The sequence below is a fragment of the Rhinolophus sinicus genome, chromosome 8 (genome assembly GCF_057876585.1).
Source record: "Rhinolophus sinicus isolate RSI-liver-muscle chromosome 8, RSI-T2T, whole genome shotgun sequence".
In the NCBI taxonomy this organism is placed as follows: Eukaryota; Metazoa; Chordata; class Mammalia; order Chiroptera; family Rhinolophidae; genus Rhinolophus; species Rhinolophus sinicus.
The window spans coordinates 35,212,642-35,240,515 of record NC_142508.1 but is presented as its reverse complement, the minus strand read 5'-3'; the positions used below and the strand labels follow the sequence as shown (position 1 = coordinate 35,240,515).

Below are 27,874 nucleotides of genomic sequence, written 5' to 3'. Positions count from 1 at the left end.
CCCATCTCCCTCCCTCCCTGCATCCTTCCCTCTCCCTCCCCGCCCCTCCCCTCCTCCGTGGCAGCCAATGAGCGGCCGCCGGTCCCAGCTCCCGGCGTCGTCCGCCGAGTGAGGCCGCGGGCGCGGGGGGTGGGGGGTGGGAGGTCGGGAGGGGGCCGGGACGCCGGGCTCCGGGGCGGCGGCGGGGGGCGCGGGCACCGGCGACCCCGGTGGCGGCGGCAGCGGCCGGGGGAAGCCGCGGGGCCGGTCATGCGGCTGCGGGGCCCGCGGCCCGGAGCGTCCGCCCAGCCCTGAGCGAGGTGAGCACGAGGGGAGGGTCCTGGAAGGAGGTGGGGGTTCCCCTTGAGGTGGCCGAGGGCCGGACATTGGGGCTAAAAGGGGCCTGAGTGGCTCCGGGGAGTGGCATTCTGACGGTCAGGACGCCCGAGTTCGGGAGGCAATGGGGGATGGAGGGACATTTCGGCCTATAGAATTCGAAGGACTGGGTCCCAGGGTCCGGAGTGGGGCAACTATACTGTTCATGTCCGAGTCTTAGATACCGTGGGGCCTGGGAAAGGTACAGGCCAGGTCCTTGAGGGAAGCGGTCCTGGGGGAGGGAGGCGCTTGGCCCGCTAAGAGCAGGATGTGAGTCTGAGAAGGAGTCCCCGGAAAGGGGGGTACATCTCTCCAGAGACTGAAGGGACATGGAGTTTGGACGTGGGACTTGGCGAAGGGTACGACGGAGATCCGAATGCCTGAATCCAGGAGAGGATGGGGAAGTGAAGGATAAGAAGGAGATTCCAGGCCTGGGGGGAGGGTCCCAAAGGATAAACGCTGGAGGCTGGAGAATATAGAGATCTGGGCAGGTCATTTAGACTGAGGAGGAATCAGAGCAAGAAAGGAAGGGGCTCCCAAAGGGGAAGAGATATGGGTGACAATGGAGCAGGTCCCAGCCCGGAGTCCAGGGAGCCAATGGGGGGGAGGGGGAGCTGAGGTCAGCTACCTGAGACTGAGGCAGCAAGGGTAACAGGGTGTCTGATGCTTATTTCTGAGCTGAGCTGACTGGAAGAGGAGCAGGCAGCTGGCGGTCAAGCCCTGGAGACATGGGATGGGGGATGGGAGGAAAAGCTGGTCTGAGCTCTGCCAGACTCAGATCCCTGAGTCCCCCAGGAGGCTGGGGGAGGGGGGGTGGGGGGGGGTCGGGGGCACTGGATGCTGTATTGGGGTTAGTAGTGAAAGTTGTCTCAGACTCCTTATTGTCCTTATAGGGTAAAGCAGTGTTTCAAGGCTACCAACATTCTGGTTTAAAAAAGTGGGGTCTCAAGTCATGGCTGCATTGTTGAGAGTGCTTACATGTCTTAACCTTCATAGTTAAAAGGATGATGGGGAGTCTGGTACTCAGGGCTGTAGAGGCCTTTCGTTGAGATAGGATGGGAATCCCATGTTGAGTCACCCAAATCGTGGGATTGTGTAGTTTAGGGAAAAATTTGTGATGGAGGAGAAGGGTGGTGGATAAGGGATGAGGAACACCCCAGTTGAGATCTCCAGATTCCTGGTTTGAATTTGGAAGCCCCAGCTGTGAACTGTTTGAAGGATCCAGCGTGATAGGGATCAGGGTTCCAGTTTGGATGCTAAAGAGGGTGTGTCATTGAAAGTCCTAGCATGGGAATCTCTGGTGGGGAATTGGGGAATCTTGTGATGGGGGATGAAGGGGATGGGATCCTAAATTTCCTGATTAGGGTTTTAGAGTTTAGAGCACTTATCCTTAGTTTGAAGGAGGGTCACTTATTTGGCTGGAGTGCTGTGGTTAGGGTGCTGAGTTGGTGGAGTCTCCAAATCATTGTTTTGACATTCTGGAGCCTCTATTCAAAATCCTGGCTCAAGGTCTCTGGGTCCCAATGTTCTGGGATCCAGCAGCTTGGGATGGAGTTCCAGGGTCCCAGATTCAGGGGCCTGCCTGGATCTGGGGTGGGGGAGAATTAGGGTCCTGGAATCTTGGATCTGGGTCATGGGCCACGATCTCTGATTGGGGATACCAAATTGAGGTCAAGGCACAGGATCAGAGTTAACCCACATTGATGGGTTACGGTGTTGGTGTTACAATTGGGTGTTAAGGATCAAGATAAGATTCTAAGGGTTTAAACTTAGGTGGGGGTCTCTGCTCAAGGTCTTTGGTAGGCCTGAGGTCAAGGGGGGTTAAAGTCTTTGGTTAGTGACCCACTTGGGGGATTTCTGGTTGCTTTCAGAGACAGAGTCCAAAGGAAAGGGGTCAGGGTATAAGGTCAGGGTGTGGAGTCAGGACTGTGTGGCCTGGGTTAGGGTTTTTACACGGGTCACGTTGCTCAGCATCCAGTGTTGAAGGTACAACACTCAAAGTCCAGGGACCTAGTTCCCGGCTCAGAGTTGAGGTCACAGGCCCTTGTTGGAGTCAGGTATTCAAGGTTGGTGGCTTGGATCAGGGTACAGAGTCAGGGTTGGAGATGTGTGCCTGGTCTTAGTGTTGGAGTGCCTGATCAGTGTAATAGCTTCCGAGTCATGGGCCCAGGCTCAGGGTTAGGGATTCTGATGCAGTCCAGTGTTCTGCTGTTAAGGTCTCGGGTCAGGACATGAGGTTAGGGTTGGAGGGCCTGGTCCTGGGGTTGAGAATCTGGAAATTGAGTTTCTAATCAGAGTCATAATTTGTGATACCCAGATCTGGACACATAGTTGGAGTCAAGGTTCAATCTCTGACTCTGGGCTGAAGGTGATAGCTGGAAATCTTACCCTGAAGTTGGGGGTCTGGTGTGGTGTCCCTGATCAGGATCCAGAGCCAGAGCACAAGTATTAAGTTTGGGAAGGCCAATCCCTGGGTTGAGGGTCAACAGTTGGTGTCACTGGTTCAAATCCAGGGATGGGGTCATAGGTCAAGACACAGAGGTCAAATTAGAGAGGTTTGGGTTTGGGGATTGGTGTTTCTGGCCTGGGTTCACTGTCCCAGGTGGCTGCATGGGATTGGGGCTCCAGTCCATCCCATCAGTCCTCTCCAGGGCAGCTTCCGGGTCCCTCAGGCCCCGCAGGGCGCCCCCCGCCGCTGAGGATGAGTCACTGCAGCAGCCGCGCCCTGACCCTGCTGAGCAGCGTGTTCGGTGCGTGCGGCCTGCTGCTGGTGGGCATCGCGGTCAGCACTGACTACTGGCTGTACATGGAGGAGGGAACGGTGCTGCCGCAGAACCAGACCACGGAGGTCAAGATGGCGCTGCACGCCGGCCTCTGGCGCGTCTGCTTCTTCGCAGGTACAGACCTCAATTGCCCTCCACTCAATGGTCCTGGTCCTTGCCTGGAACCCAAGAGTACTTTTTCGTAGTGCCATCCCTTGGGTTCCAGAAATCCAGAAAAGGATCCTTTTTCTGTCCTGGAGAATCAAATTTCTCCCTGGAGACCCAATTTCTAGCTCTTTATTCCCAGGATCTAGGAGCCCCAGTGCTGACACTGTCTCCAGGTCCCTAATCCCAGGAGAACCACGAAATCGCCTCTTAGAAGCAGTAGTGTAGGTTCAGAACTTTTTCGCTGGAGAGTTCCAGTGCTGAATGGGCAGGATAAAGCATCCATGCCTCTCAGCGACCACAGAGACGCCCCCTTGTAGGAATCCTGCCCGTCCCCCAGACCTTATCCTTTTTAGGGATCCAGGAGTCTGGGCTCACAGCCCCTCATCACTTGGGACCCAGGGTTCAAGCCCTGCCCTGTTCTATCCATGGGTCTCTAGGGCAGCTGGCAAGAGGAGCTTCCAAACCTCCTGCCTACCCCAATTCACAACCGCCTAAGAATAGTACAAACGGTAACCCCTGGATTAAGCCTCACATCCCCATCCCGGGGTCTCTCAAATGTGCGTCCTCTCACAGGACTTTCTCTCCAGAGCTTAGGAGCCTCTCATTTAGCCCTGCCTTCTTATCCCCCAGGCCGGGAGAAGGGTCGCTGCGTGGCCTCGGAATATTTCCTTGAACCGGAGATCAACTTGGTGACGGAAAACACAGAGAATATTCTGAGTGAGGGGGAAGTGGGGGGCGTAGGCAACAAGGGGCCAGGTTCACAGGGCAGGTCCTGGGAGAAAGGGCAGGACCAGGAAAGAGGTGAGGTAGAAGGGAAGGAATGCAGGCTGGAAAGAAGGCAGAGTGGGTGCACGTGGCTTGCATGAACCCTTTCTTCTCTCGAATAAATCCTTTTTGGTGACTAAAAAAAGGGAAAAAAAAGAAGGCAGAGTCAGTGGGTTAGGAGGAGGGGTGAGATCGAAGGGGCAGGCCCGGCAGTGGGTGGAGCCAACAGGAAATGGGGTCAAACCAAAGGAGGCGTGGCCTGGGTGAAGGGATGGAGTCTGCAGTGGAAATATCACAAAGGGGAGGAGTCTGGAAAGGGGTGGAGCCACCTAAGGGGGCGCGGGTGAGGGTGGAAATGGAGACATCAGGGGAATGGGGAGGTGTCCCCTGAAGACTCCTCCCTCACCACCTCCCCACGTTTCTTCCCTCCCCCTCCCCCAGAGACAGTGCGCACAGCAACTCCCTTCCCCATGGTCAGCCTCTTCCTCGTGTTCACCGCCTTCGTCATCAGCAACATCGGCCACATCCGCCCACAGAGGACCATTCTGGCCTTCGTTTCTGGCATCTTCTTCATCTTATCGGGTGAGCTCAAGGAAAGAACTTAGGGTCTGCGGGACTATTCTGGTTCCAAGAACCTGTGGTCCCTCTTCCACTAAGAACGCCACTTCCTCGCTGTGTAATCCTAGAGGAGTTGCGGCACCTCTCTGAGACCCACTTTCCTCCTCTGTGAGGTGGAGATAGCAGTTCCTATTTCACAGCTTCGTTGAGAGGACCAATTCATAGCGAATGCTTATTGGGTGCTAATTCGGTATTAGTCTCTGTTCTGATACTCACAACCCTGTGAGGTAAACACTATTAATAGACCCATTTCACAGATATGGAAACAACCACTCGGAGAGATGAAGTCATTTGCTCAGGGCCATACAACCGGTGAGAGCAGAGCTGGGGTTCACGAATTTTGCTTCCAGAGGCTGTATTTTTAACCACTGCTGATATTTCAGCAATTAACAGATTACAAGTCTCTTTATTTCCTGTGCAACATTTTACTTAAAAATTTTTCGAACAAACTGAAAAGGCAAAAGAATTTTGAAGTCAATACCCATGTACCCACAACTTAGAATCAACTAATACCATATTACTAGACTTGCTCTGTCCTGTGTCTGGTCATCTATCTATATTTCTACCCATCCATCACTCTATCTTATTGTTATTTATCATATTTTTATGCAATTCAAAGTGAGTTGAGGCATCAGTACACTTCACCCTAAATAGTTCACTATGCATGTCATTAACTGGAGTTCAATATGTGTTTATAGTTCTTTTTTTTTTTTTTTTTTTTTTGAGCTGTTAGACTCTTTTTCCTGAGTGATCTCACACCCTCCTCATAACATCTCTGCCTGGGAGTTATTATTAGCACTCACTTGATAAAATGGGGGTACTGGGGCCCAGAATTGTGCAGGGGGTTGCCCAAGATACCAGCATAAGCTGGTTCCTCAGGGACTCAAGTGTTGTGAGTTCCAGAGTGGAGTTCTTTCTGGTGTTCCCCTCTTCGAAATTGCAGCTCAGTATAGTCCAATTCAGACCTGCTCAGCTCAGGTCAGTCCAGATCACCTCAGCTCTAATACATCTGGTCCAACTAACCCCAATTCATTCTGTCTCAATTCTTAAATTCAATTCAAATTAATTTAACATAATTTAATTAAACTCCATCCAAGTCCTTTTAATCCAGTTGACATTTTATAAACAAACCCTGCTGTACATCTTATTTCCATTCTGTCACTTGGGGCCCCCAGTTGGCTCCCCCTTTTTGAGGTGGCTCTGCAAAGATAATCTTTGAATATCCCTGCCCAGTGTTCTCCCACTCTTCACCCAGCTTTCTCTAGGCTAAACCTCCCTCGTGCTTCCAACCTGAAATGATGAGACCTTTTCCAGGGAAACCAGGGTGAGACCTCCATGCAAACTTGAGTCACGGCATGTGGAGCCAGACACTGAGCTAAAAAAAGACATGTAGAATGTCACTATCCCAGAGTGTCAGAGCAAAGAGTCTAATCATTTTTCAGATGGAAAAATGGTGGCCTAGAGAGAGAGAAAGTGGGGCTAGAATAGGTAGCATGGAGACTTTATTTAATCTACCCAAGACATTACAAGGAAAATCCCATTGTTTATGGTTCACAGAAGTGGAAACAGAACAGGTGACTTAGCTAGTCAATGGCAGAGCTTGGATTAGAATTGAGGGTTTTCTCATTGTAAAACCCATGCTCATACCAGTGCACCAGGATCTGACTTCCCAAGGTCAAGGTGAGGATCAATGGTATTGTCAAGGCTGAAGTCAGGCCTCTGATGTAACAACAGAATAATTTGAGAAGGATTGATCCCCATTTCCTGAACTCCTTCCTCGAGTTTATTTCATAGACTATGACCTATGTACCCCATCCCAAGGTGTCCAGTCGCGTACTTTCAAGGCTGTGGGGTGTAGTGACTGATGGAACATGCTGCTGTGAACCTGGAAAGACCTGGGTTCAAATTCTGCCACTTATTGTGTGTGCTACAGCCTTCCTTTGTGAAGTTGTTGAGAGAACAAATCTTGGTCAAGTGTTGGCAAACTTTAGGTAGTAAATGTGTCAGGCTTGTGAGCCGTAGCGTTGTAGTGCCAGAGCAACTGAAAATGAAGCAGCAGACCTCACTGTGTTCCAATAACATTGCTATGGCCCCTGAAATTTGAAATCAACCTAATTTTCCTGGGTCATGAACATTCTTCTTTTGGTTTTCTCCCCGCCATTTAAGAATGTAAAAACCACGCTTAGCTCACAAACTGCACAAAAACGCATGGTGGGACAAATTGTTGTTTGCTGATGCCTGGTTTAGGTCATGGGTGTGAAGGGCGAACCCAGTGCCTGGTCTGTAACCATAACTGCTCAACACGTGGTAGTTCTAAGTACGTATATACATGCGTACATGAATAGGAGTGGCAACAACAAGAACCATAATAGTAAACACTTTGTTGAGTGACATGGTTTGGGGAAGTTCTAAGTGCCTTGGGCAAATTAAATTATTTCTTCTTCTTCACGTTGTAAGGCAGATGCCATTACTATTCTCATTTCCCAGTGGAGAAAACAGAAGCACCAGAGGTTAAGTTGCTCCATCATGGAAGCAGGATTCCAACCCAGGCTTTCACCATGGCACTACACTGCCCCATCACAAGTAAAAATCATAAAAATGAAAAAAAGATTTAAAAGGAGAGGAAAGGATGGAAATAGTACCAATATCTTAGATCTTGGAATGGAGTGACCTCTCCAGCCACCTCAAGTTCCCAATGAGGAAACTAAGACTTAGAGAGAAAGACAGCAGGTGCCCGAGGTCTGGGAAATGGTGGAGTTGGCATACAGTTCTGGAGAAAGCAGTGGATGGGTTGGGGCAGGGGAAGGAAAAGGTCACACTGGGTGGTAAACATCCCTCAGGGACCTATGTTGGGGATGGACTGGAGGGAAATGGCAAACCGAAGAGGAGGCTTATACAATGGTCCAAGCAAGAGCAGATAAGGTTTGAACTGGGGCTGGAGCTGTCAGGATAAAGGTGACTGGATGGCTTTGAGAGAGAAGGATATTGACAGAAGAATCAATAAAACCAGATGACTGATTGGGTATGGTTAGTGAGAGACAGGGTGGGGAGCCTGGAGTGACACTGATTTTCTTCCAGGTCATAAGAAGCATGCTTTCCAACATGACCCATATTAACCCCTGATCCTCAAATACACATTCTATGCATCTGCTCATTTACTCACTCATTAAACATTTACAGAGACATCCAAAATGCTAGGTCCTGTGTTGGGCACTGGAGACACAGGTGATTCCTAAATGAGGCTCACATGCAGTCAGTCACAAAACAGCCCCCAACATGTCCATCAAAGCTTGTCACACACCTCTTAAATCCCTTCAGTGCTTTGGTGAATTCCCATTGCACTTAGAATATGTCCAAACTCTTCATGCTGGCCTGTAGGTTTTCCATGATTTGACTACTGCTCAGATCTGTGACCTCATTTCCTAACCCACTGACATGCTTTCCCTTGCTTATAACTTCAGCTACACTGGCCTCCTGCTATCCTTTGAAAATGTAAACCTCAGCCCCATCTGAGGACTTTTACACTCACTAGCCCTCCATTCTCAGAAGTCTCTTCCCCCTGATTCTCAAAGGGCTCCATCTTTCCCTCTCCAGAGTTTCTTTCTCTGACAATACCTAATGTTGCCTTGCACCCACTCTACTCTCCCATTCCCTGTTTTATTTGTTTCGTAGCACTTATTGCTATTGTCAGTCATATTTGTTTTTCTGTCCCATCATACCAGAATGTAAACTCTAAAAGTAATGGACCTTTACAAATAGGCTCCCGTTTGTATCTGCCGAGCCTGGATGAATTGCTGGTTCAAATGCATATTGAAATATTTGTATAACAGGTGAATGATAAAGACAGCTCAGGGAATGCTGGGAAAAGGGGGCATGTCTTAATCTGACACAGTGAGGGGGTGAGGACGGTTGGAGTGACCAGGATTCCAAGAAATGACATCCAAGCTGATGATGCTGAAAGGGCGAGGGGGAATTTTTCAAGTGAAGAAAGAGAAGTGCTTTGTATGTAGATGGTATTCACAGCATGTGTTAAGACCTTAGAAAGCACTTAAGACTGAGGTGGACTCGCGCGCAGCTCTCCGCGGTCCTGAAACGCTATTCTAAAGCCGGAGTGTTTCTATTCGACTTGGAGTGTAGGTGATTCTTGCCTACTGCGCTCTAAGAATTCCGAAGCTGGTGTAGTGGAGAGGGGAGAAAGAGAGTTGGGTTACAGAGAAAGGAAGGGGGAAGGGACGTAGAAAAAGAGGGAAGGGGAAAAAAGAGGGAAATGGGTTATTTTTGGAGAACCAGAGACACTATAAAATGGCCAAAAAGGAGAAAGAATGACAAGAATAATTTAACCTTTTGACATTGTTTTAACTTAATTTTCAATTACTAAAAGCAAAACAACAACAACAAAAAAAACCTTTCTCTTTGGAAATATTTGTTGTCTTATGAACCCCCGCTCCTGACTCTCCTTATGGAGTGTGGTATTTAGAACTATAATGTGGAACAAGGGACTGAAGGTGAGGCAGGCATGATTATCAGGGATCACATCATAAAGAGCCTGGAATGTTAGGCTGTGGAATGAATATCTTCTTCTGTGGACAGTAGGGAGCCAAGGAAGACTTTTGCAAAGAGAAGGATAGAATTCAGTGTGGGTTTTAGAAATAGCCAGTTTCTAAAACAGGTAGATAAAGATTGGGGAGCAGTGGTGCAGACATAGAGAATTAGCCTTAGCTGGGTCAGAGGACTTGGGGATGCAAAAGGGGTTTAGATTTATGAGATTCAGGAAATAAAATGGACATGACTTGATGACTGAGCATTCTTGGTAAATGAGAGAGAGGAATCGAGATGACCCCCCCCCCGCCCCTGCATTTGACTAGAATATCCGAGTAAATGTGGTCTCTGGGCTTCCTTCGGTATTCCTTTCCTATAAACATGCTCATCTGTCAAGATCTATCTCAGACGACTTTCCACCATCAACACATCATGGGCATCCTCTTCTTAAATGTAAAAATTAAGAAATACTACAAGTTGAAAACACTGTGAAAGTTCAGAGCAAGAAAAGTTCAGTTCTTAGAGGAGACACAGGAATGGTGGGATGTAGAGTGGATTAAAAAGGGGAGAGCAACCATGAGCTTTTCTGGAAGTTCCAGTTGAGAAGCAAATATATTCATCCATTAGACTAGTATTTATTATGTGCTGGATCTTGTGCTAGATGCAATTGGGAATAAGAGAGACGAATTCCAAGCCTCCTAGTGGGGGTGGGGGAGATATGTCACAAAGAAATTACAAATGGATGGAAAATATACTGTCAGTTGATAAGTGCTACAAAGAAAAATAAAGCAGGTTCAGGGGAAGGAGAGTGATGGGGGTTCATGTTAATCTCATCTCAGTCACTCCAAGTTTTTAACGAAGACTGAAATCTATAGAGTAGTACAGTGATCACTGGTGTACCTTCTTCCACCTAGATCCACTGTATCCTTCATTTTGCTAATGTTTTGCCATATTCTCTCCCCCACACCCTTTTTTCATCCCCCTGCCACACACACACTTTTTTTTTTTTTTTGGTTTTACCATTTGAAAGTAAGTTCCAGGCATCATGATTGTTCATCTCTAACCATTTTAGTATGCCTCTTTTGAGAGTAGGGCATTCGTCTACATAACTACAACATCATTAAAGCACCTAGACATTTTACAAGAATTCCATAATATAATTTATTCCATTTTCAAACTGTTCTAGTGGTTTCAAGAATGTCTTTTATAGCTTTCCCCCAGAACCAGGATTCCATCTAGGTTCATGCATAGTATTTAGTTAATGTCTCTTTTAGTCTAGACTAGTTCCTCCACTATGTTATTTACAATGCTGACTTTTAAAATGTATTTCATTATAAAAATATAGAAAGAATAGTATAATGAAATGCCATGTATCCTTCACTGAGTTTCAACAATTATCAACATATGGTGAATCTTTTTTTAGCCATACTGCCATATCTCCCTTCTGCACTTCACTACATTATTTTAAAGCCATTCTCACACATTAAGTCATCTTCTCTACAAACATTTCAGTATATTTCTGAGAAATAAGTACTTTATTACTCATATGTAACAACGCAACGCCATTGTCACGCCCAAACAAGACTAGCTGCTTAATGTGATTTAATATCTAGTAAGTGTTCAATTTCCCCACTTATCTCCTAAGTTCTTTTTTTACAGTTAGTTTATTGCAAGTCAGGATCTAAATTCCACTTGTGCAATTAGTTGATACATCTCCAAAGCCTCTTTTAGTTTATAACAGTCTCTCTCCTATTTTTTCCTTGCCATTTATTTGTTGAAGAAATTTGGTCATTTGTCTTATGGAATTCCCACGCTGTAGATTTTTCCAATTGCGTTCCTGTGTTGTGGTTTACTATGTCCATCCATCACTGTGTTTTCCTGTAAACCTGTTGTTGATGTGGTCCAGATTTGATTTTTTTTCCCCCCAAAATCTTTTATAGATAGGTGGTGCTGTTTACACCTGACTGCATTACATCGGAGTCAAAACAATGTCTGGTTATCTCTCTTTGAGATGTTAAGAATGACAACTGCTTCAGGTGTTATCAGCTTGACCCTTATCATTGTCCTTTTGTAGACTATCTCACACCCTGGATTTATGTGATTGTTTCCTAGTGGCATCATTTAATTTGTTCCTCTTTCCTTGTATTTTATGTAACCTGGATGTATGTCTAAACTAGAGGCCTGGCTTGATTAGATTCAGGTTGAACATGTTTGGCAAGAAGATTCAGAGGTGGTATGTGTTCTCTCTATCTTTACCTCAGGTAGCGAATCATGTCAGGTTGTTCCACCATGAATGGTATAGTTTGAACCCTTGGTAAAGGTGGTGGTCATAAGAGCTCTCCATTGAAAAGGGACATTTTTCTCTTTATAATGAATAAGTAGCTGCACACTTTGTTTGGCACCTTGGGGGAAAATCCTGTTTGGGGATACCTATTTTATTATTTTTTTGGAAAAAAATTAAAACTACAGGAAAGTTATAAAAATAGTACAATGGACCCATATACCCTTCACCTAGACCAATTTTTTAAAATAACATTTATAATGTAGTACTTTAATTTCTTCATGTGCTTTTTTTTTTAATTGGGGAATATTGGGGAACAGTGTGTTTTTCCAGGACCCCTCAGCTCCAAGTCAAGTCATTGTCCTTCAATCTAGTTGCAGGGGGCACGCTCACTGGCCCAAGTGGGAATCTTACCGACAACTCTGTTAAGAGCTTTCGCTCTAGGGCTGTGGGATGACTCAGTTGTTTAGAGCGTGAGCTCTCAACTAGGTTGCCAGTTCAATTCCCGCATGGGATAGTGGGCTGTGCCTCCTGCAACTAGATGGAAAGAATGACTTGGAGCTGATGGGTCCTGGAGAAACACACTATTCCCCAGTATTCCCCAATTAAAAAGAAAAGAGCTCGCTCTCTAACCAACTGAGCCGTCTGGCCACCCCCATTTTGCCACATTTGCCTTTCCCTATCTGTTATCTGTCTATCTTCTCTATCTATCTATCCATCCATCCATCCATCCATCCATCCATCCATCCATCCATCTATCTCTCCATCTATCTCTCCATCTCTCTCTCTCTCTATATCTATCTATCTATCTATCTATCTATCTATCTATCTATCATCTATCTATCCATCTCTCCATCCATCTCTCCATCTCTCCGTCTCTCCGTCTCTCCGTCTCTCCGTCTATCCGTCTATCCATCTATCCATCTATCCATCTATCCATCTATCTATCTATCTACCTATCTATAAAACCACTTGAACATAAGTTGCAAACACTTCACCTCTAAAGACTTCAGCAAGTATCTCCTAAGAATAAACGTGCTTCCTTTTTTAACCACAGCACAATAATCAAATTCAGAAAGTTTAGTATTTATACAGTACTATAGCCAACACACAATCCATATCCCAATTTTACCAGTTGTCCCAGTACTGTCTTTTATAGTCATTTCCCTGCCGGATTTGGGATCCAATCTAGCATCACACTTTGTGTTCCCTGTCATGTCTCTTTTGTCTCCTTTCATCTTTCATACAGCTCCTGTGCCCTTTCTGTCTTTTTCTTTAATTATCTTTCATGTTGACTCTTTTTGAAGAGCATGGCCGGCTGTGTTGTAGAATGCCCCAGTTTCCTCGGGAGTGGATTCAGGTTACACATTTTCAGCAGGAATAGTCTGCTCCGCGTGAAGCAGTGGTGCATTCACATGGGGAGGTCGTGGGGTCAGTCTGCCCCACGACTGATGTTAACTGCCATCACTTAGTTAAATTGGTATCAGTCAGGTTCCTGTACAATGAAGGAAGTGTTTTTTGGGTTTTGTTTTGTTTTAAATAATCTCTTTGTAATTAACAGATATTCCGTGGGGAGATTCCATCATTCAGCGATTTAGTGTTCACAATGAGGTTTGCCCGACTCATTATGTTACTGTTAGGGTTGCAAGATGGTGTCTTCCAACTACGTAAAGAAAATGTTTCTCTCTTCTTTTATCATTTATTTATTTAAAAAATATGTCAGTATGGATTCACATTTTTTTTAATTCAGTGTATTATGTGCTGTTACTTTTGTTATTCATTTTGATGTTTGCATTTTCCCCAATTGGACTATCAGAAAGCCCCTTCAAACTAGTTCCTGTTTGCTTGTTTGATATGTCCCCTCACTTTTTGAGCACTTCTTTCCTTACTTTGTGGCAGGAGTACACGTTTATGCTCCTGCCCCAGACTTCAAATTAGCTATGTCTCCTGGGAGCCCTAGTTCCTTATTTAGTGGGGGATGGTATTAGAGACCAAAATCTGGGTGCTACATGTGCTTATTGCTGCTGAGGTGTCACTGCTTCTAGAATCTTTCAGGATATAAAGTTGGGGAATTATATATATTTATGAAACGGGAGTTTATATTGCACCTAAACACCACAGGGTTCTTCCCTGACTTATCCCATTCTGACCTGTATCTTCCTTCTTTCAGAATGAGAACCCTAGCTCCCCAAAACATTGATATATTTACACATTTGCTCAACCCTACAACCCACACAGAATAACTTCTTAACTGTTACCCCTAGACCACTGTTAGTAACAACAACAACAACAACAACACTGTCAAGGTTCAAGATTTCTTTGCAGATCTTTTTGTCTTCAGACTGAGATATACAGTCAAAACAATGTATCTAAAAGTTCCTTAGATGACTACTTTACCCCCTCCTGTGGTTGTACTATTCATTTGATATGAAGTGAGCTTCATTTGTTTTTGTTTGTATTCAATTTCAGTTTTTCCCCATCCCTATTGACTTTATCTTTTGAATATATGAAATATTAGCATAGGTCCAAAGGTCAGACTCAGTGCCTCTTCCTCTCCGTCTCTTCCTTCAGGTTCTCGCCTGTCCCCTGTAGGTGATCAACTTCATTTGTTTGTTTTCCTCCCTATAGGTCTCCTTTTGCAAAAATAAACAGATTCATATATGTGTTCTCATGTACCCTTCTTTTTTGCTTTCAACGTAGCATTCTATGTACTGTTTTGTGCATTACTTTTTTTTTTCACTTAGTGATAAAGTCTGGACTATCATTGAGCTGCTTGTCAGTTCCCAGAGCTTGTCCTCATTCTCATTCCACAGAGGCTCAGTACTCTGTTATATGATGTTTTATAGATTATTTCATGAATCTGCTGTGTAAGGGCATCTAGGTTGTTTCTGATATTTTGCAATTAGGAATAATGCTGCAGTGCGTTAACCTGTGCCTATGAGCTTTCATGTCATTGGGTGGATATCTTCAGGATAGAGTCCTTGGAGTGGGATTCCTGGGTTAAGGGATAAATACATTGTAGTTTTGGTAGATATGGCCAAACTCCCATCCATAGCAGTTGTGCCATTTTGCATCCCCACTAGCAACATATAAGAGCTTCTGTTCCCTTGGCCTCATCAGAAGAAAATGTTGTGAAGCTTTTTCACTTTTAACGATCTGAAGCATGAGACATGGCAGCCCCTCATAGTTTTCATCTGCATTCCTCTTACTTTGAGTGAAGGAACAATTTTTTAAAACAGGGAGATCATAGAAGGCCTTTCTAAGGAGGTGACAAGGGAGGAGAAATCTAAATGAAGTGACAGAGAAAGACATGGAGAAATCAGGGGGAAGAGCATCCCAGGTGGAGGGGACAGTGAGTGCAAAGGCTCTGAGGCAGAAATGACCTTGATGTGTTCAAGGGAGCGTAGGAATTCTCATGGTCTAAAGAGGGAGCAAGGAGAGGCCAAACAGGGGTGAAGCTGGCAGGCACCAGACCATATAGGCATTGTAGTCCGGAGGTCAGGAAAGTTTTTCTGAAAGATCCAGACAATAAATATTTTCAGCTTCACTGGCCATACAGTCTCTGTCACAACTCCTCAGCTTTGCTGCTGCAGCCACAGGCAATGTGTAAACAAATGCGCTGTGGCTGTGTCCCAAGAAAACTTTATTTATGGACCCTGAAATTTGAAATTCATAGACTTTTAAAATTGAGATATTATAATTCACATAACCTAAAGTTCATATAATTCTGTGGATTTTAATGTGTTCACAAGGTTGTGCAACCATCTCCATTACACAGTTCCACAACATTTTCATTACCCTGAAAAGAAACTTCACACCCTTTAATAGCCAGTCATATTCTCCCCCTCCACTCCATTTCCTGACAACCACTAATCCACTTTCTACCTCTGTGAATTTGCCTATTTTGGACATTTCATGTAAATGGAACCATACGATATGTGGTCTTTTGTGTCTGGCTTCTTTCACTTAGCATATTTTCTAGATTCATCCATGTGGTAGCATAAATTAGTACTTCATTCCTTTTTTAGGCTGAATAATATTCCTTTATATGGCTATACCACATTTTGTTTATCCATGCAGTTGATAAACATTTGGGCTGTTTCCATTTTTTGGCTATTATGAATAATGCTGCTACAAACATTTGTACACAAGTTTTAGGGTGAGCATATGGTTCCAGTTCTCTTGGGTAGACACCTAGGAGTGGAATCGCTGGTTCATCTGGTAATTCTATGTTTAAGACTTTGAGGAACTGCCAAATGAAATTCATGCACTTTTTACATGCCACAAAATATCATTCTTCTTTTGATTTTTTTTTCAACCATTTAATTATGTAGAAGCCATTCTTAGCTAGTAGGCCATACAAAAATTGGAGGTGGGCTGGATTTAGCCCATGGACCAAAGCTTGCTGACCAGATTATAGGCAATAGAAAGAATTTAGATTTGTTCTGGGGGGTGATGAGCACACAAGTGTTTGTTTGTAGGAGTCTGAAAGGAAATGCTGATAAGGATTGCATGGCTTACTTTAGGACAGGGAACCTTGTAACCTCCTCAAGCCACCCTTGGCTTGGCTACTATTTAAAAGGAAGTTCATCTTGAGGAAGTGATATTTGCCTCTGATATATTCTCCAACCAGACCTCACCTCTCCACCTCCCTATGTGCTTCTATTTCCTCAACTGTAAGTGGAGTTAAAAATGGTACTACTTGAAAGTGTTGTTGTGAGGTTTGAATGAGTTAATACATATATGACACTAAGAGTGGTGCCTGGCACAGGACAAGACCTATATAAGCCGTTGCTATTATTATTACTACTATTAGTATTATAATTAATGTTATTGCTATTGTTATCCATGCAGCCTCAGCTCAGACCTCCTCCTCCTCCTCTTGGAATATACAACTCTAGAGTCTCCCCTCCAATCTCTTCCCAGAACCAACCAGCCCCCCAAGGATCTGCTAACACTCCACTCTGGCCCTGTCTTTGCTCCAGACCTTCCATGGCTCCCTAGTGCCTTTGGCATCAATGCCAAGCTCCTCAGCCTGGCATGTGAGGTTCATCATGGTCATGTACCCGCCCCCGTCTCTGGCCTCGTTTCTTGTGACTATGGCCCATGTTGTAGCTACATGGGTGGATCCGCTCATGCTTGGCCTCCAAGCCTTTGCGCTCTGCCCAGAGTGGAATAATGAGTATTCTTATTCTTCCCTGGGCCTCATCCTATAGGACTTGGGCAAAGTCATTCTACTAGGAAGCTTTCCTTGGCTCCTCCTGCCCCCCGCCCTGCTCCCCCAGGTGGGTTTGGTGCCTCTTCTGGGCCCACAGAGCTCTGTGTGCTCCTAATTCCCTTACAGCACATATCACCATATATAACTATTGACCAACGTCCAGATTTGCCTTCCCCAATTGTGACCTGGATGCAAATTTGGGGTGGGGAAGGAGGAGGTTGATTCATCTGTAGGATCCTCAAACCCAGGCAAGGCCTACATTCAAGAGGCTTCAAAAGATGGAAGTTAGTCCAGGCCAGAGCAGGGAGGGAAAGGGAGAGGACAGCAGTGAGGCGAGGAGAGTCCTGGGCTGGGGCAAGGGGTCCATTGCTAATGGACCAAGGGCACCCCTCTGCTCCCCCAGGCCTCTCCTTGGTGGTGGGCTTGGTTCTTTACATTTCCAGCATCAATGACGAGGTCATGAACAGGCCCAGCAGCTCTGAGCAGTATTTCCACTATCGCTACGGGTGGTCTTTTGCCTTCGCTGCTTCCTCCTTCCTACTCAAAGAGGTGATGTCCGTGGGCCCCAGACTCTTTTTTTGAATGGGGAGGGACCTGGGGGCCTGATTCCTGGGTTCAGGAGGAAGAGGAGGCTGGGGGTGTAGACTTTGGATTAAGAGGGAGGTGGTGGCTGAGGGCCTAACCCCTGGATCCTGGGGGAGGAGGGAGCTGGGGACTGAGACTCCTGGAGTCCTCAGAAGAGGCTGGGGGCCTGGATTTTGGGGGTTCTGAGTCAGGAAGAGGATGGGAGCCTGGACACCTGGGGTCCTAATTCCTGGCTTCTGGGAAAAGAGGATGCTAGAGGCCCGGAACCTTGGGTCCTTGGGTAACAGGGAGCCCAGGGCCAGCTTCTGGGACTCTGATCGTGCCTTGCCACAGGGGGCTGGCGTGATGTCCGTGTACTTGTTCACCAAGCGCTACGCCGAGGAGGAGATGTATCGCCCGCACCCAGCCTTCTACCGCCCGCGTCTCAGCGACTGCTCCGACTACTCGGGCCAGTTCCTGCAGCCGGAGGCGTGGCGCCGCGGCCGCAGCCCCTCCGACATCTCCAGCGACGTCTCCATTCAGATGACGCAGAACTACCCTCCCGCCATCAAGTATCCAGACCATCTGCACATCTCCACCTCACCCTGCTGAGGCCCCGCCACTCGGAGCTCCCCTTCTCCTTCACACCCTCCTCACGGGTCCCCCTGAAACGCAGCTCCCCTCCCTCCACCGAACTCCTCGCTCCCACCAGGAGGACGCTGCTCTGGCTTTAGCCCCGCCCTTCCCGGTGGCCCCGCCCCGCCACTCTAGCCCCTCCCCCTTCCTGGCCTGTCCACTTCATTGGACCCTCCTTCCAGATGGTTCCTCTCACTTTTCCGTAGGGTCCGCCCGTTTCCTCTGGCCCTGCCCCTCTCAGCCAATTCCTGCCTCCGGCGTTTTCCAGCTCTGCGCACCTGCCTCAGCAGCCAGCGGGCGGTTTAGGCGCCCACCTCTGCTGAGCCCTCCCATCTGCTCCCTTCCCGCAGGGGCGCTGGGCTGGAGAGTAGGGTCCGGCAGCCACCAGGAATGCCAACCATCCTCTTCTCCCCTCTGCCCGACTTCTCTCTTTCCTGGCCCAGTCTCACCTCAGGACCTTGGGGTCCTTGGGTGCAGTGGGGGACTTCCTTGCTCCGTCCACAGCTCCGGGGTGGGGTGGAGGCCGGAGGCTGTGGGTCTGGTTCATCTGGTCCCCCCTACACTTCTCTGCTTCCCTGGAGACCCCCTTCTTTCTCACCGGCTGGGCTCTTCTAGACCGCCAGAAGGTTACTTGCCTTTCAGGGAGCGCTGTCCAACCGATCTTGCTTTCTCAGCTGTCCTTAGCTTCTCTTTCTTCCTCCTCTTCCTTCTGTCTCCTTCCTCCTCTCCACTCACTCATCCAAAGCCCCTGGGTGCATCCAGCCCCGCACACCACAGGACAAGGATGGAGACCCTAGGCTGAGGGAATTCCATGCCATTTCCACACCTGTGCCCGCCTCTTCCCCCATGAGGTTCCTCAAGGGAGGCAGAGGCAGTAGCGGGGGTCAACACCCCCTAAACCTCGAAGTCTTCCATTTTCTGGCACTCCCCCTCATTGAAGTCCCCCTTCCCATCTCAGACCCCCAACTCTGGCCTCTTTCAAGGGTCCATTTTCCCCCTTGGACAGATTTGGGGGGGTCCCAGAAATTCGCCCACCGCCCCTTATTAGGGGAAGAGAGGCAAGGTAGCACAGTGTTGTACACGGAACCAGGAAGGCCCCCGGGGTGGGGGGAGGGTGGCAGGGGAGGGACGGGGGCTTTTAGTTTGCATCTTAGGTGGGAGGGGGGAGGGGGGACCGCAGCAGTTAACCTGTCTTTACGCAGCGATTTTTAACGAGGCTGGGGGGAGGGGTTTGGGGGTGGGGAGCAGGGTGGGTTGGGGGGGCCTGGCTCTGTTATTTACTGTGTATCATATGTAAATACCAACAGAAACTTCAATAAACTTTATTTCAAACACGTCTCTGCCTGCGGGGGATGGGGTGGGCTTTGGATACTGGGGGCTGGGTCTAGGTCTCTATCCCTAGGGTCAGGGAACAAGGGTAGATTGGTGTTTGTTAAATTGCTTAATCCTTATCATTATTAACAGCAGCACTTTATAATTCAGTCCATGTAAAGCATGTAGGACAGCAAATGACAGGGTCAGGATCAATAAAAATTAACTCTTGGTATTACTCTGACCACTTAGAGTACTGTTACTATTACTCACCTTCCTTCTAGTACGTTCACTGCTTCATTTAATTTTCTCCCCAAGCCTACATGTTGGGTTTACTGGACTCACTTTGCAGCTAGGGGTGTAGAGGTCAAATGACTCCATCAGGGTCACACAGATAGAAATTGGCAGAGCCCGGGAGCCTCGAGGGAGCAGTGGGTTCTCCTAACAGTTGGCTCAGTCACTGTTGAGAATTAATTGTTACCATTTATTGCCACACATTCTTCCCATGCATGATCTCATGAGCAGCCCTGGTGTAAGAATTCTCACTCTCTCAATCTCTCCACCTCTCTCTCTCTCTCTCTCTCTCTCTCTCTCTCTCTCTCTCTCTCTCACACACACACACACACACACACACACACACACACACACACACACAGTGGGCTCAGATCTGTGACCTCACCCTTTACACTGAGGGACTGAAAACAGCCTGAGTGCTTGAACTTGTTCTTGAGATGTATTGAAAAGCAAATACAGTGCTAGCTAGCCCTTGGGTTCTTTGCCCTGTCATGATTTAGCCTCTTTGGGACACTCAGAACAACTTCAGCCACAACCACATTTATCAAGTTGTCATTTGGTGTCAGACACGATGCTGAACACTTCCCATCTACTTGCTTGTTGGATTCTCCAAGGCATCCTGTGACCTAGGCATTCCACGTAGCCCCATTTTGTAGACGGAGAAACAGACTTGGGGAGGTGAGGTCACCCAGCTGATAAGATGCAAAAGAAGAACTCACACCCAGGCTTGTCTCACCCAAGTCTAGTCTTTTAGCTGCTGTATTTCACTACTAGGAATTTGATGCAAACTCATTCTGTGACCTTGAGCAAGTCTTAATCTCTGGGGCTTCAGTTTCTTTTTCTGTAACAAAGAAGGGGGATGGGCTATAAGGAAGGGCTTCAAATCCTTCTGGAACAGGGAGAGTTGGAGTGGGGGCTAGGTTAGCAGGAAAGAATTAAGATTCAGCAGGATCTGACTCCCTGGGGGAAATATTCTGAGTCATTTTCAATGATTTCAGGAATTTCTGGCAGTCATGCTTGAGATTTAGGCTGGCAAATATGTTTCAGCTTCTTTGTAAAGATTAATCAATTTTTAGTGGCTGCCCGCAGCACACTGTTGGTAAGGGTTTTTGAACTTCTGCTCAGTGCAAAGTGATGTCCCCCGTCAATTAGTTCTATCGGCCTTTCTGATCAATTGCTGCTGTCTGTTTAGCCGGCAGGATGGGCAGTCTTGGTGTGAGCGCTGCAAGTTTGCTGATTTTGTCCAGAACATAACCTAAAGTCCTAAAGTTCTTTTTCAGAAAACATCAAGTTAGTTTTTTTATTTGTTTCTTTGCTTTGCTTTTTACACTTTGGAAATTGAATGGGATTTCATAGTTAAAAATTTGTGTGTTTTTAAGGAATGCTGTGAAAAGTAAGTCCTACTTCTGACCTCTTGACATCTAGAAACCACCCTCCCCCTGAGATACTATCATTTTGTCATGTATTATATAATTTCAAGAATACCATATGCATATTGAAGCATATATTGCATGTGTTTGAATCCACACACAGGTGAATATGTAGCATATATGTGCACATTTATTTGACACAGCATTTATCATAGTATGCACACATTTCTGTACCTTTTAATTTTGCATGGCAATGTATTATGGAGATCACTTAATATCAGTTATGTAACTTTACCTTACTGTTTTCAAGGCTGCTTAATAACAATACTTTGCATAAATTAGTTTCATAATTTATTGAGCATTTCCTATGTGCCAGCCACTTTGCATTCAAGTCCTAAGCACTTTACATCCAATAACCCAAGGAGGTTGGTGCTTTTATTATCATCCGCATTTTATAAATGAGATCCTGAGGCACAGAGAGGTTAATTAACTTTCTCCTGGTCACACAACTAGTCAGTGGTCAAGCTAAGATTGAACCCTGGGAGACTCCTGAGCCTGCCATGCTTCACCACTAAGCTGTATACCTCCATGTATATTGAAGCCACATAATTCCATCTATTTGTCTATCGTCATTTTTACAGTGTTTTGCACTCAGTTCATGTACAGCACAATACTACATATCAGTGGTTCTCCAAGTGTGGCCCAGGGACTCTGGGCATCCCTGAGATGTGTTTAAGGGGTCCACGAGGTCCAGGCCATTTTTATAGTCACACTACAATATTGTTTGTCTTTTTCACTCTTAGTCTCTCATGAGTGTGATAAGTTCAGAAGGTTTGGGGAGTTTCATGATAGATGATAACACAATAGATTGAACGCAGAAGCAGATATGAGAAATCAACTTTCTTCTATGAGACCAAATGTTGAGTACATTTTCAAAAATATAAGCCAACACCACTTTATTTGGGAAAATATAGTTATTTTTAACTAAAATAAGTTGCTTATGTAAACATGCAATGAGTTTATTATTTTACTTAAATGAATACATATTTTAAAATCACCATTTGAATTTTGAATATGTTGAATATCAATAGACATAATACACATAAACAAAAGCTCTTTGGAGTCCCCTAAAAGTTTTAAGTGCATAGAGAGGTCCCGAGACCAAAGGGTTCAAGCATTGCTGCTGTATGTCACAGAGACAATATATCAGAAGTAGAGATTTGCCTCATTTTTTCAATGACCATATAGTGGTCCATTGAGTGGAGGTACAGTTGTCCCCCCTTATCCCTGGGGGACACATACCAAGACCCCCAGTGGGTGCCTAAAACCACAGATAGTACTGAATTCTGTATATACAATGTTTTTTCCAATGCAAACTCACCTTTTCACTTGAAGGAAGCACTTCACGGTTTCTCTTAGGCATATCTGAATTGTCAGCATCACTATTCTTGCACGTTGGGGCCATTATCAACTGAAATAGGGAGACTTGAACACAAGCATCTCGATACCACGACAGTTCATCTAATCACCGATATGGCTAATAAGTCACTAACAGGCAGTGTCTACCGCGTGGAGATGCTGGACAAAGGGATGATTCATGTCCCGGGCAGGACAGAGCTGGGCAGTGAGAGATTTCATCACACTACTCAGGACGGTATGCAATTCAAAACTTATAAATTGTTTATATCTGGAATTTTCCATTTAATATTTTCAAACCAAGGTTGACCACAGGTAACTGAAACAGTGAAAAGCAAAACCGTAGATGGGCGGAACTACTGTAATTTAACAGTAAATCCATTTTTTATTATAAATTTAAGTTGTGATTTTCAAATTAAGCAGAGAGAAGGGTACAAAGAAAGAAGTAACTCTCTTCCTCTCCCTCTTCTCAATCCCAGTCTTATTTCCCAGAGGGAACAAGTGTTATCAGTTTCTTCTTTTAGACCAGTGTTTCTCCACGTGGGGTGTTTTTGCCCCCAGAGGACATCAGGCAATATCTGGGGACATTTTTGGATATCACAACTGGGGGGAGGGGGAGGATGCTACTGGCATCTAGTGGGTTAGGGATGCTGCTAAATATCCTACGATGCACAGGACGGCCCCCACCGCTAAGAATTACCTGGTCCCACATGTGACCTGGTCCCGCATGTGCTGGGGTTGAGAAAAACCTGCTTTAGACAACATCTATGCATTTATATATTCTCCCTTGTTTGTTTTTCTGCCTTTAGTTTTATTAACACAAATGAGATTTTCCTAAGTTGACTTATGAGCAGCGGCTCTTAACTTGTAAAGGCTGAGGGGTCCCTTTGTGAATCAAACCAAAGCTATGGACCCCCAGAAGAGAATACTCATATTCACAAAACTTGGTACATAATTTCAGGGGCTTCACAGACACCCAGAAAGCCCTGCCAGAATTCCTGGGATGTGTGATTTTGAAGCAGAATATGCCATCCAGAGGGAGATCACTAACTTCACCCCCATTCCCTTTTACAGACAAGAGGATGGAGATGCAGAGAGAACAAGGGTTTGGTTCTGGGTCTTAGGGAGGCAAAGAAAAGCAAGGATTGGAACCCAAGCCACCAGACTCCTTAGTGCTGGAATATTTCCACTTCACCCTGAATGAGGACGTTTTAGAAACGCTGATTTTCTCTTCCTGGTACAGCAGGAAAACACGCCACCACCACTCTGTTCCTCTTGAGAAAACACAAAGGGCCCAGCTGCTGTTGATGACAAACACTTGAGCACCTGGGAAACAGCACATTCAGGATGTGAGCTGGGGAGCGGGGTCGGTCAGGGACAAGAGGTTGTAATTGACTGCTAGCGGGTAGGAACCTCAGAATCTGTATCCACTCGTTCCCTGAGTCTTTCATTCATTCCTTCATCCATCCATCCATCCCTCCCTCCCTCCATCCAGCACCTGTGGACCGAGGCTTCCTGTCTACCAGAGCTGGGCTCTGGGGGACACCAAAGTGAACCAGACCTGTGCCTGTCCTTGAACAGCTCCTATTTGGCTGGAGGAGACCGACTGATGCACCAATCACAATGCAGGGTGACTGTGCTCTAATGGGGGCAATAGAGGGCATGGTGGAAGCACAGCTGTAACGCCTGATGCAGCCTTGGAAGGTCAGGGAGGGCTTTCCAGAGAAAGGAGCATGTACTTCAAATCTTCAAGAGAAGGCAGAGCTTTGTTGTATGGCTGAGAGATGGAAGGAGATTCTGGGCAAGGGAGCCATACTCAGAAACCTCAGAAGCATGAAGGAGCTGAGTGTAGTGGGGGAAATGACTCCAGTTTGCTGGAGGCAGCACCGGGGTGGTGGCATAAGACATGACTGGTGCTCTTGGCAAGGAACATAAGTGAGGAACTTAGATTTTCTCCTGAGGGCAGTAGGGTGCCATAGAATTTGGAGCAGAGGCGGGACAGGGTCAGCTCTGAATGTTAGAAAAAGCCTGTAGGGGCCATGTGAAAATTGGACTGGAAGAAACCAGTGGTATAGGCTGGTGGCACAGATAAGAGCAGGACAGAGAGAAGGGTATGGATATGAAAGAGATCTAGGAGGGAGAGAGGTCCACACATAGGGAGTGAGGGAGAGGGAGGCATTGGGAGGCCTTAAAGCAACGTTGGCCAAGTGGCCCCTGTGTGACCTTCACAGGGCAATGTGATTTACAGGATGTATTAGGTATCTGTTGTTGTGTAACAAATTACCACAAACACAGTGGCTTAAAAGAAACACATGTTTTATTATCTCACAGTTTCCATGGATCGGGAATCCAGTACAGTACCACTGGGTCCTCTGCTCAGAATCTCACACAGCTGAAGTCAAGATGTCTCACCAGGAGGTTCAGTTGGGGAGAGACCCATTTCCAAGCGCCCCCAGGCTGAGCAGAGTTTGTTTCCTTGTGGCTGTGACCGACGTCCCTATGTTCTCACCAGCAGTTGCCACCTTCAGGTCCTCACCACGTGGCTTCTCACAACAGGTCAATTTGCTCCTTCCACGACAGCAGGAGGATCTCTTGCTTTGAGACTCTCTGACTTCTTGACGCTTTTAAAGGAGATCACCTGGTTAAGTAAGGCCCACCCAGGACGATCTTCCTTTTGATTAGTTTCAAGTCAATGATTAGGAACCTTACTTACACGTGCAAAATCCCTTCACCTTGTCATACAATGTAACCTAATCATGGGGTGGCACCCCATCTTATTCACAGATCTTGCCCACACTCAAAGGGAGGGAATTCTACAGGGTGTGTACACCAGCGGAGGGCAATCTTAGAGTTCTACCTACCATATGGGATCAGAGGGTGAAGGACCTTCTCAGGAGTAAGGGCTTAGCAGAATTACCATGTTTCCCCGAAAATAAGACCTAGCCAGACAATCAGCTCTAATGTGTCTTTTGGAGCAAAAATTAATATAAGACCCGGTCTTATTTTACTATAACATTAGACCGGGTCTTATATAATATAATATAACGTAACGTAACGTAACATAACATAACATAACATAATACTGGGTCTTATATTCATTTTTGCTCCAAACGATGCATTAGAGCTGATTGTCTGGCTAGGTCTTATTTTTGGGGAAACACGGTATCTCTGAGTCTACAGTCTCTAGGTCTCCAGGTCAAGCCCATTGGAGACTTTGGCTAATGTGAGATGAATTCACGAGCAAATTGGGAAATTTGAAAGGGTCCATAACTTGTCTGTGACATTCATTCTGAAGGGTCCTTCCCTGAGATGAAGGGGTGATTAAGGGGTCTAATGTTTCTATCTTACAAAATGAAGTCCAGAGATGCTATCTCATTTCTCAGAAAGATAAACCTATTGAATAGCAATTCCTAGGTACGGATGTGCCCAAGAGACGTGAAAACATTTCCACACAAAAACTTGTACATGAAGGTTCATAGCAGCATTACTCATAATAGCCAAACTGTTGAAATTAGCCAAATATCGAATGGATAAGTGAAATGTAGCATATTCATACAATGAAATGTTATTTGGCAATAAAAGGAAATGAAGCACTGACATAAGTTACAACATGGGTGGAACTTGAAAGCATTATTCTAAGTGAGAGAAGCCAGTAACAAACCAACATATATTGTATCATTCTGTTTGTATGACGTGTCTAGAATCTATACAGACAGAAAGCAGATTAGTGATTGCCCAAGGCTGGGGTGTTATGTGGGGAGATTGGGAGTGGTGGCTGGCTGAGGGGAGTGCGGTCTCTCCTTGGGTTAATGAAAATGTTCTAAAATGGATCTAAACTTGATGGTTGCACTCTTCTGTGATTATAGTTAAAAGCCATTGAATTGTACACTTTAAGTGGGTGAATTGTATGGTATGTGGAGTCTATCTCAGTAAAGCTGCTAAAAAAAAAAAAGGAGATAATATCCTCTGAAACAAGAAATCATAATGTAAGTCTGTTGCTTAATGTCACAGGATTAACCCATAGAAGAATGAAAAATATTTATATTGGGAGGAAGAGAGGGAAAAATGAGGTCTACAGGAGTTAAACCCTTATCTATCAGAGAAAAAAAATCCATAATGTTGACACATCCAAGAGATAATTATTATTTAGAGACAGAAAGGCAGGTAAGAGAAGCTAAAAGCTTTAAAAGGCTTTTCCAGTAAGGAACAGGATTTGAGGTGGAACAAACTGAATTCTTTTTATTATAATCCCTTACTATTGGCATCTAGTGGGTACAGACCAGAGATGTTGCTCAACTTCCTACAATGCACAGCATGCCCCCCACCCTATGTCAATACTTCCAATGTTTAAAACCCTGTCTTATTTTATTATCTTACAGTTGTTTTCACCCTTTGAAAGTATCTGTTTTTGTTGTTTATTTTCAGTTACCTTGTTTAGGATATAAACAACCCCTCACCCACCCACCCAAGCACAGAGAAGCAGTGAAGACAGCAAGGGTCTGGAATCTGAAGCCTTCACTGTGATTTGCACCACTACCACGTCCTACCTGCTCCATGTGTTAACTTCCCCCAGCCTCAATTGTCACATCTTTAAAATGGGGCTAATAACGGGACCCAGAAGACTGATTCAATGCCTGCAAATCACTTAGAGTCTGTAATATCAGTGCTTAATTTATATGGCTTCCCATTATTGTCCGCAGCTGTATCCTTCTCCTGGTGGAAGAGCAGAGGCGGAACAAACGTTTCTCAATGGAGTGAATTCCAGCCCCCTTCTCTTGAGGCTGGTGTTCTTTTCTTCTAAACCAGGGGTGTCCGAATATTTCTCTAAACTCCTTTCCCCCATGGGGCATGGTAAGTAAACTGAGCTGTAGAAATTCCAGTAGAAATCTGAGCTGCAGGGTACAGGCTCTTTCTGGGGGAGGTAATTGGATGTGTGGGGTCACAGCTTATCTCTGTCTTCTGACGGCCCCCAAAACAGAGGAGTTGGCTCAGGAATCGTGCATTGAATTAAGTGGCTCTGAAGGTCACCTATGGCTGTCCACCCCTGGCAATCCCCCAGGAAGAGGCTGCTTCATCCCAGCTCTGCCTTTTGTCCCCTGTGATCGTGGGCAAGTCACTAGCCACCTCCAAGCTTCGGTTTGCTAATCTATAATATGGGAACATCAGTGCCCACGTTGCAAAGATTCTGTAAGAATTGCACGAGACCAGAGAGCACGGAACATGCAAACTGCCTAGCCCAGGACTCCAGGCCAGGTACCTTGCATATTTGACAGCGTTTGCCTGAGGACACAGTCTAGAACAGTGAGCAAAGACCCCTTCTCATCAATGTTCTCATTTAATTGGAGGCAGTTCCTCCCCCCACGATAACTGAGTCTAGAAGAGAGGAAATGTTTTGTCCAAGTTTACACACATGGGGCATCTCTGAGATTTGAACCCAAGACCAAACTTTCTGCTCTCATCTGATTTTCTACCTCAAGTTGTCCACTCCCTACCCACTGGCTACTCGTAACTCTTCTCAGAATTGTGTCATGGCCCTCCTACCTAACCCCAGACAGATTTCTTTCAGACTTATTTCCAC

The 27,874-nt window shown here is 46.0% G+C and overlaps 1 protein-coding gene across 1 annotated transcript; it reads left to right on the top strand.

Moving 5' to 3' along the window:
- The first annotated feature begins 142 nt into the window (after positions 1 to 142).
- Positions 143 to 18,035, top strand: CACNG7 (calcium voltage-gated channel auxiliary subunit gamma 7). Its single transcript, XM_019715924.3, has 6 exons — positions 143 to 299; positions 3,027 to 3,251; positions 3,915 to 4,001; positions 4,491 to 4,631; positions 17,109 to 17,254; positions 17,624 to 18,035. The coding sequence occupies exons 2-6, from the start codon at positions 3,056 to 3,058 to the stop codon at positions 17,879 to 17,881; spliced, it is 828 nt and encodes a 275-aa protein (XP_019571483.1). The 5' UTR covers positions 143 to 299; positions 3,027 to 3,055; the 3' UTR covers positions 17,882 to 18,035.
- Positions 18,036 to 27,874: the final 9,839 nt, after the last annotated feature.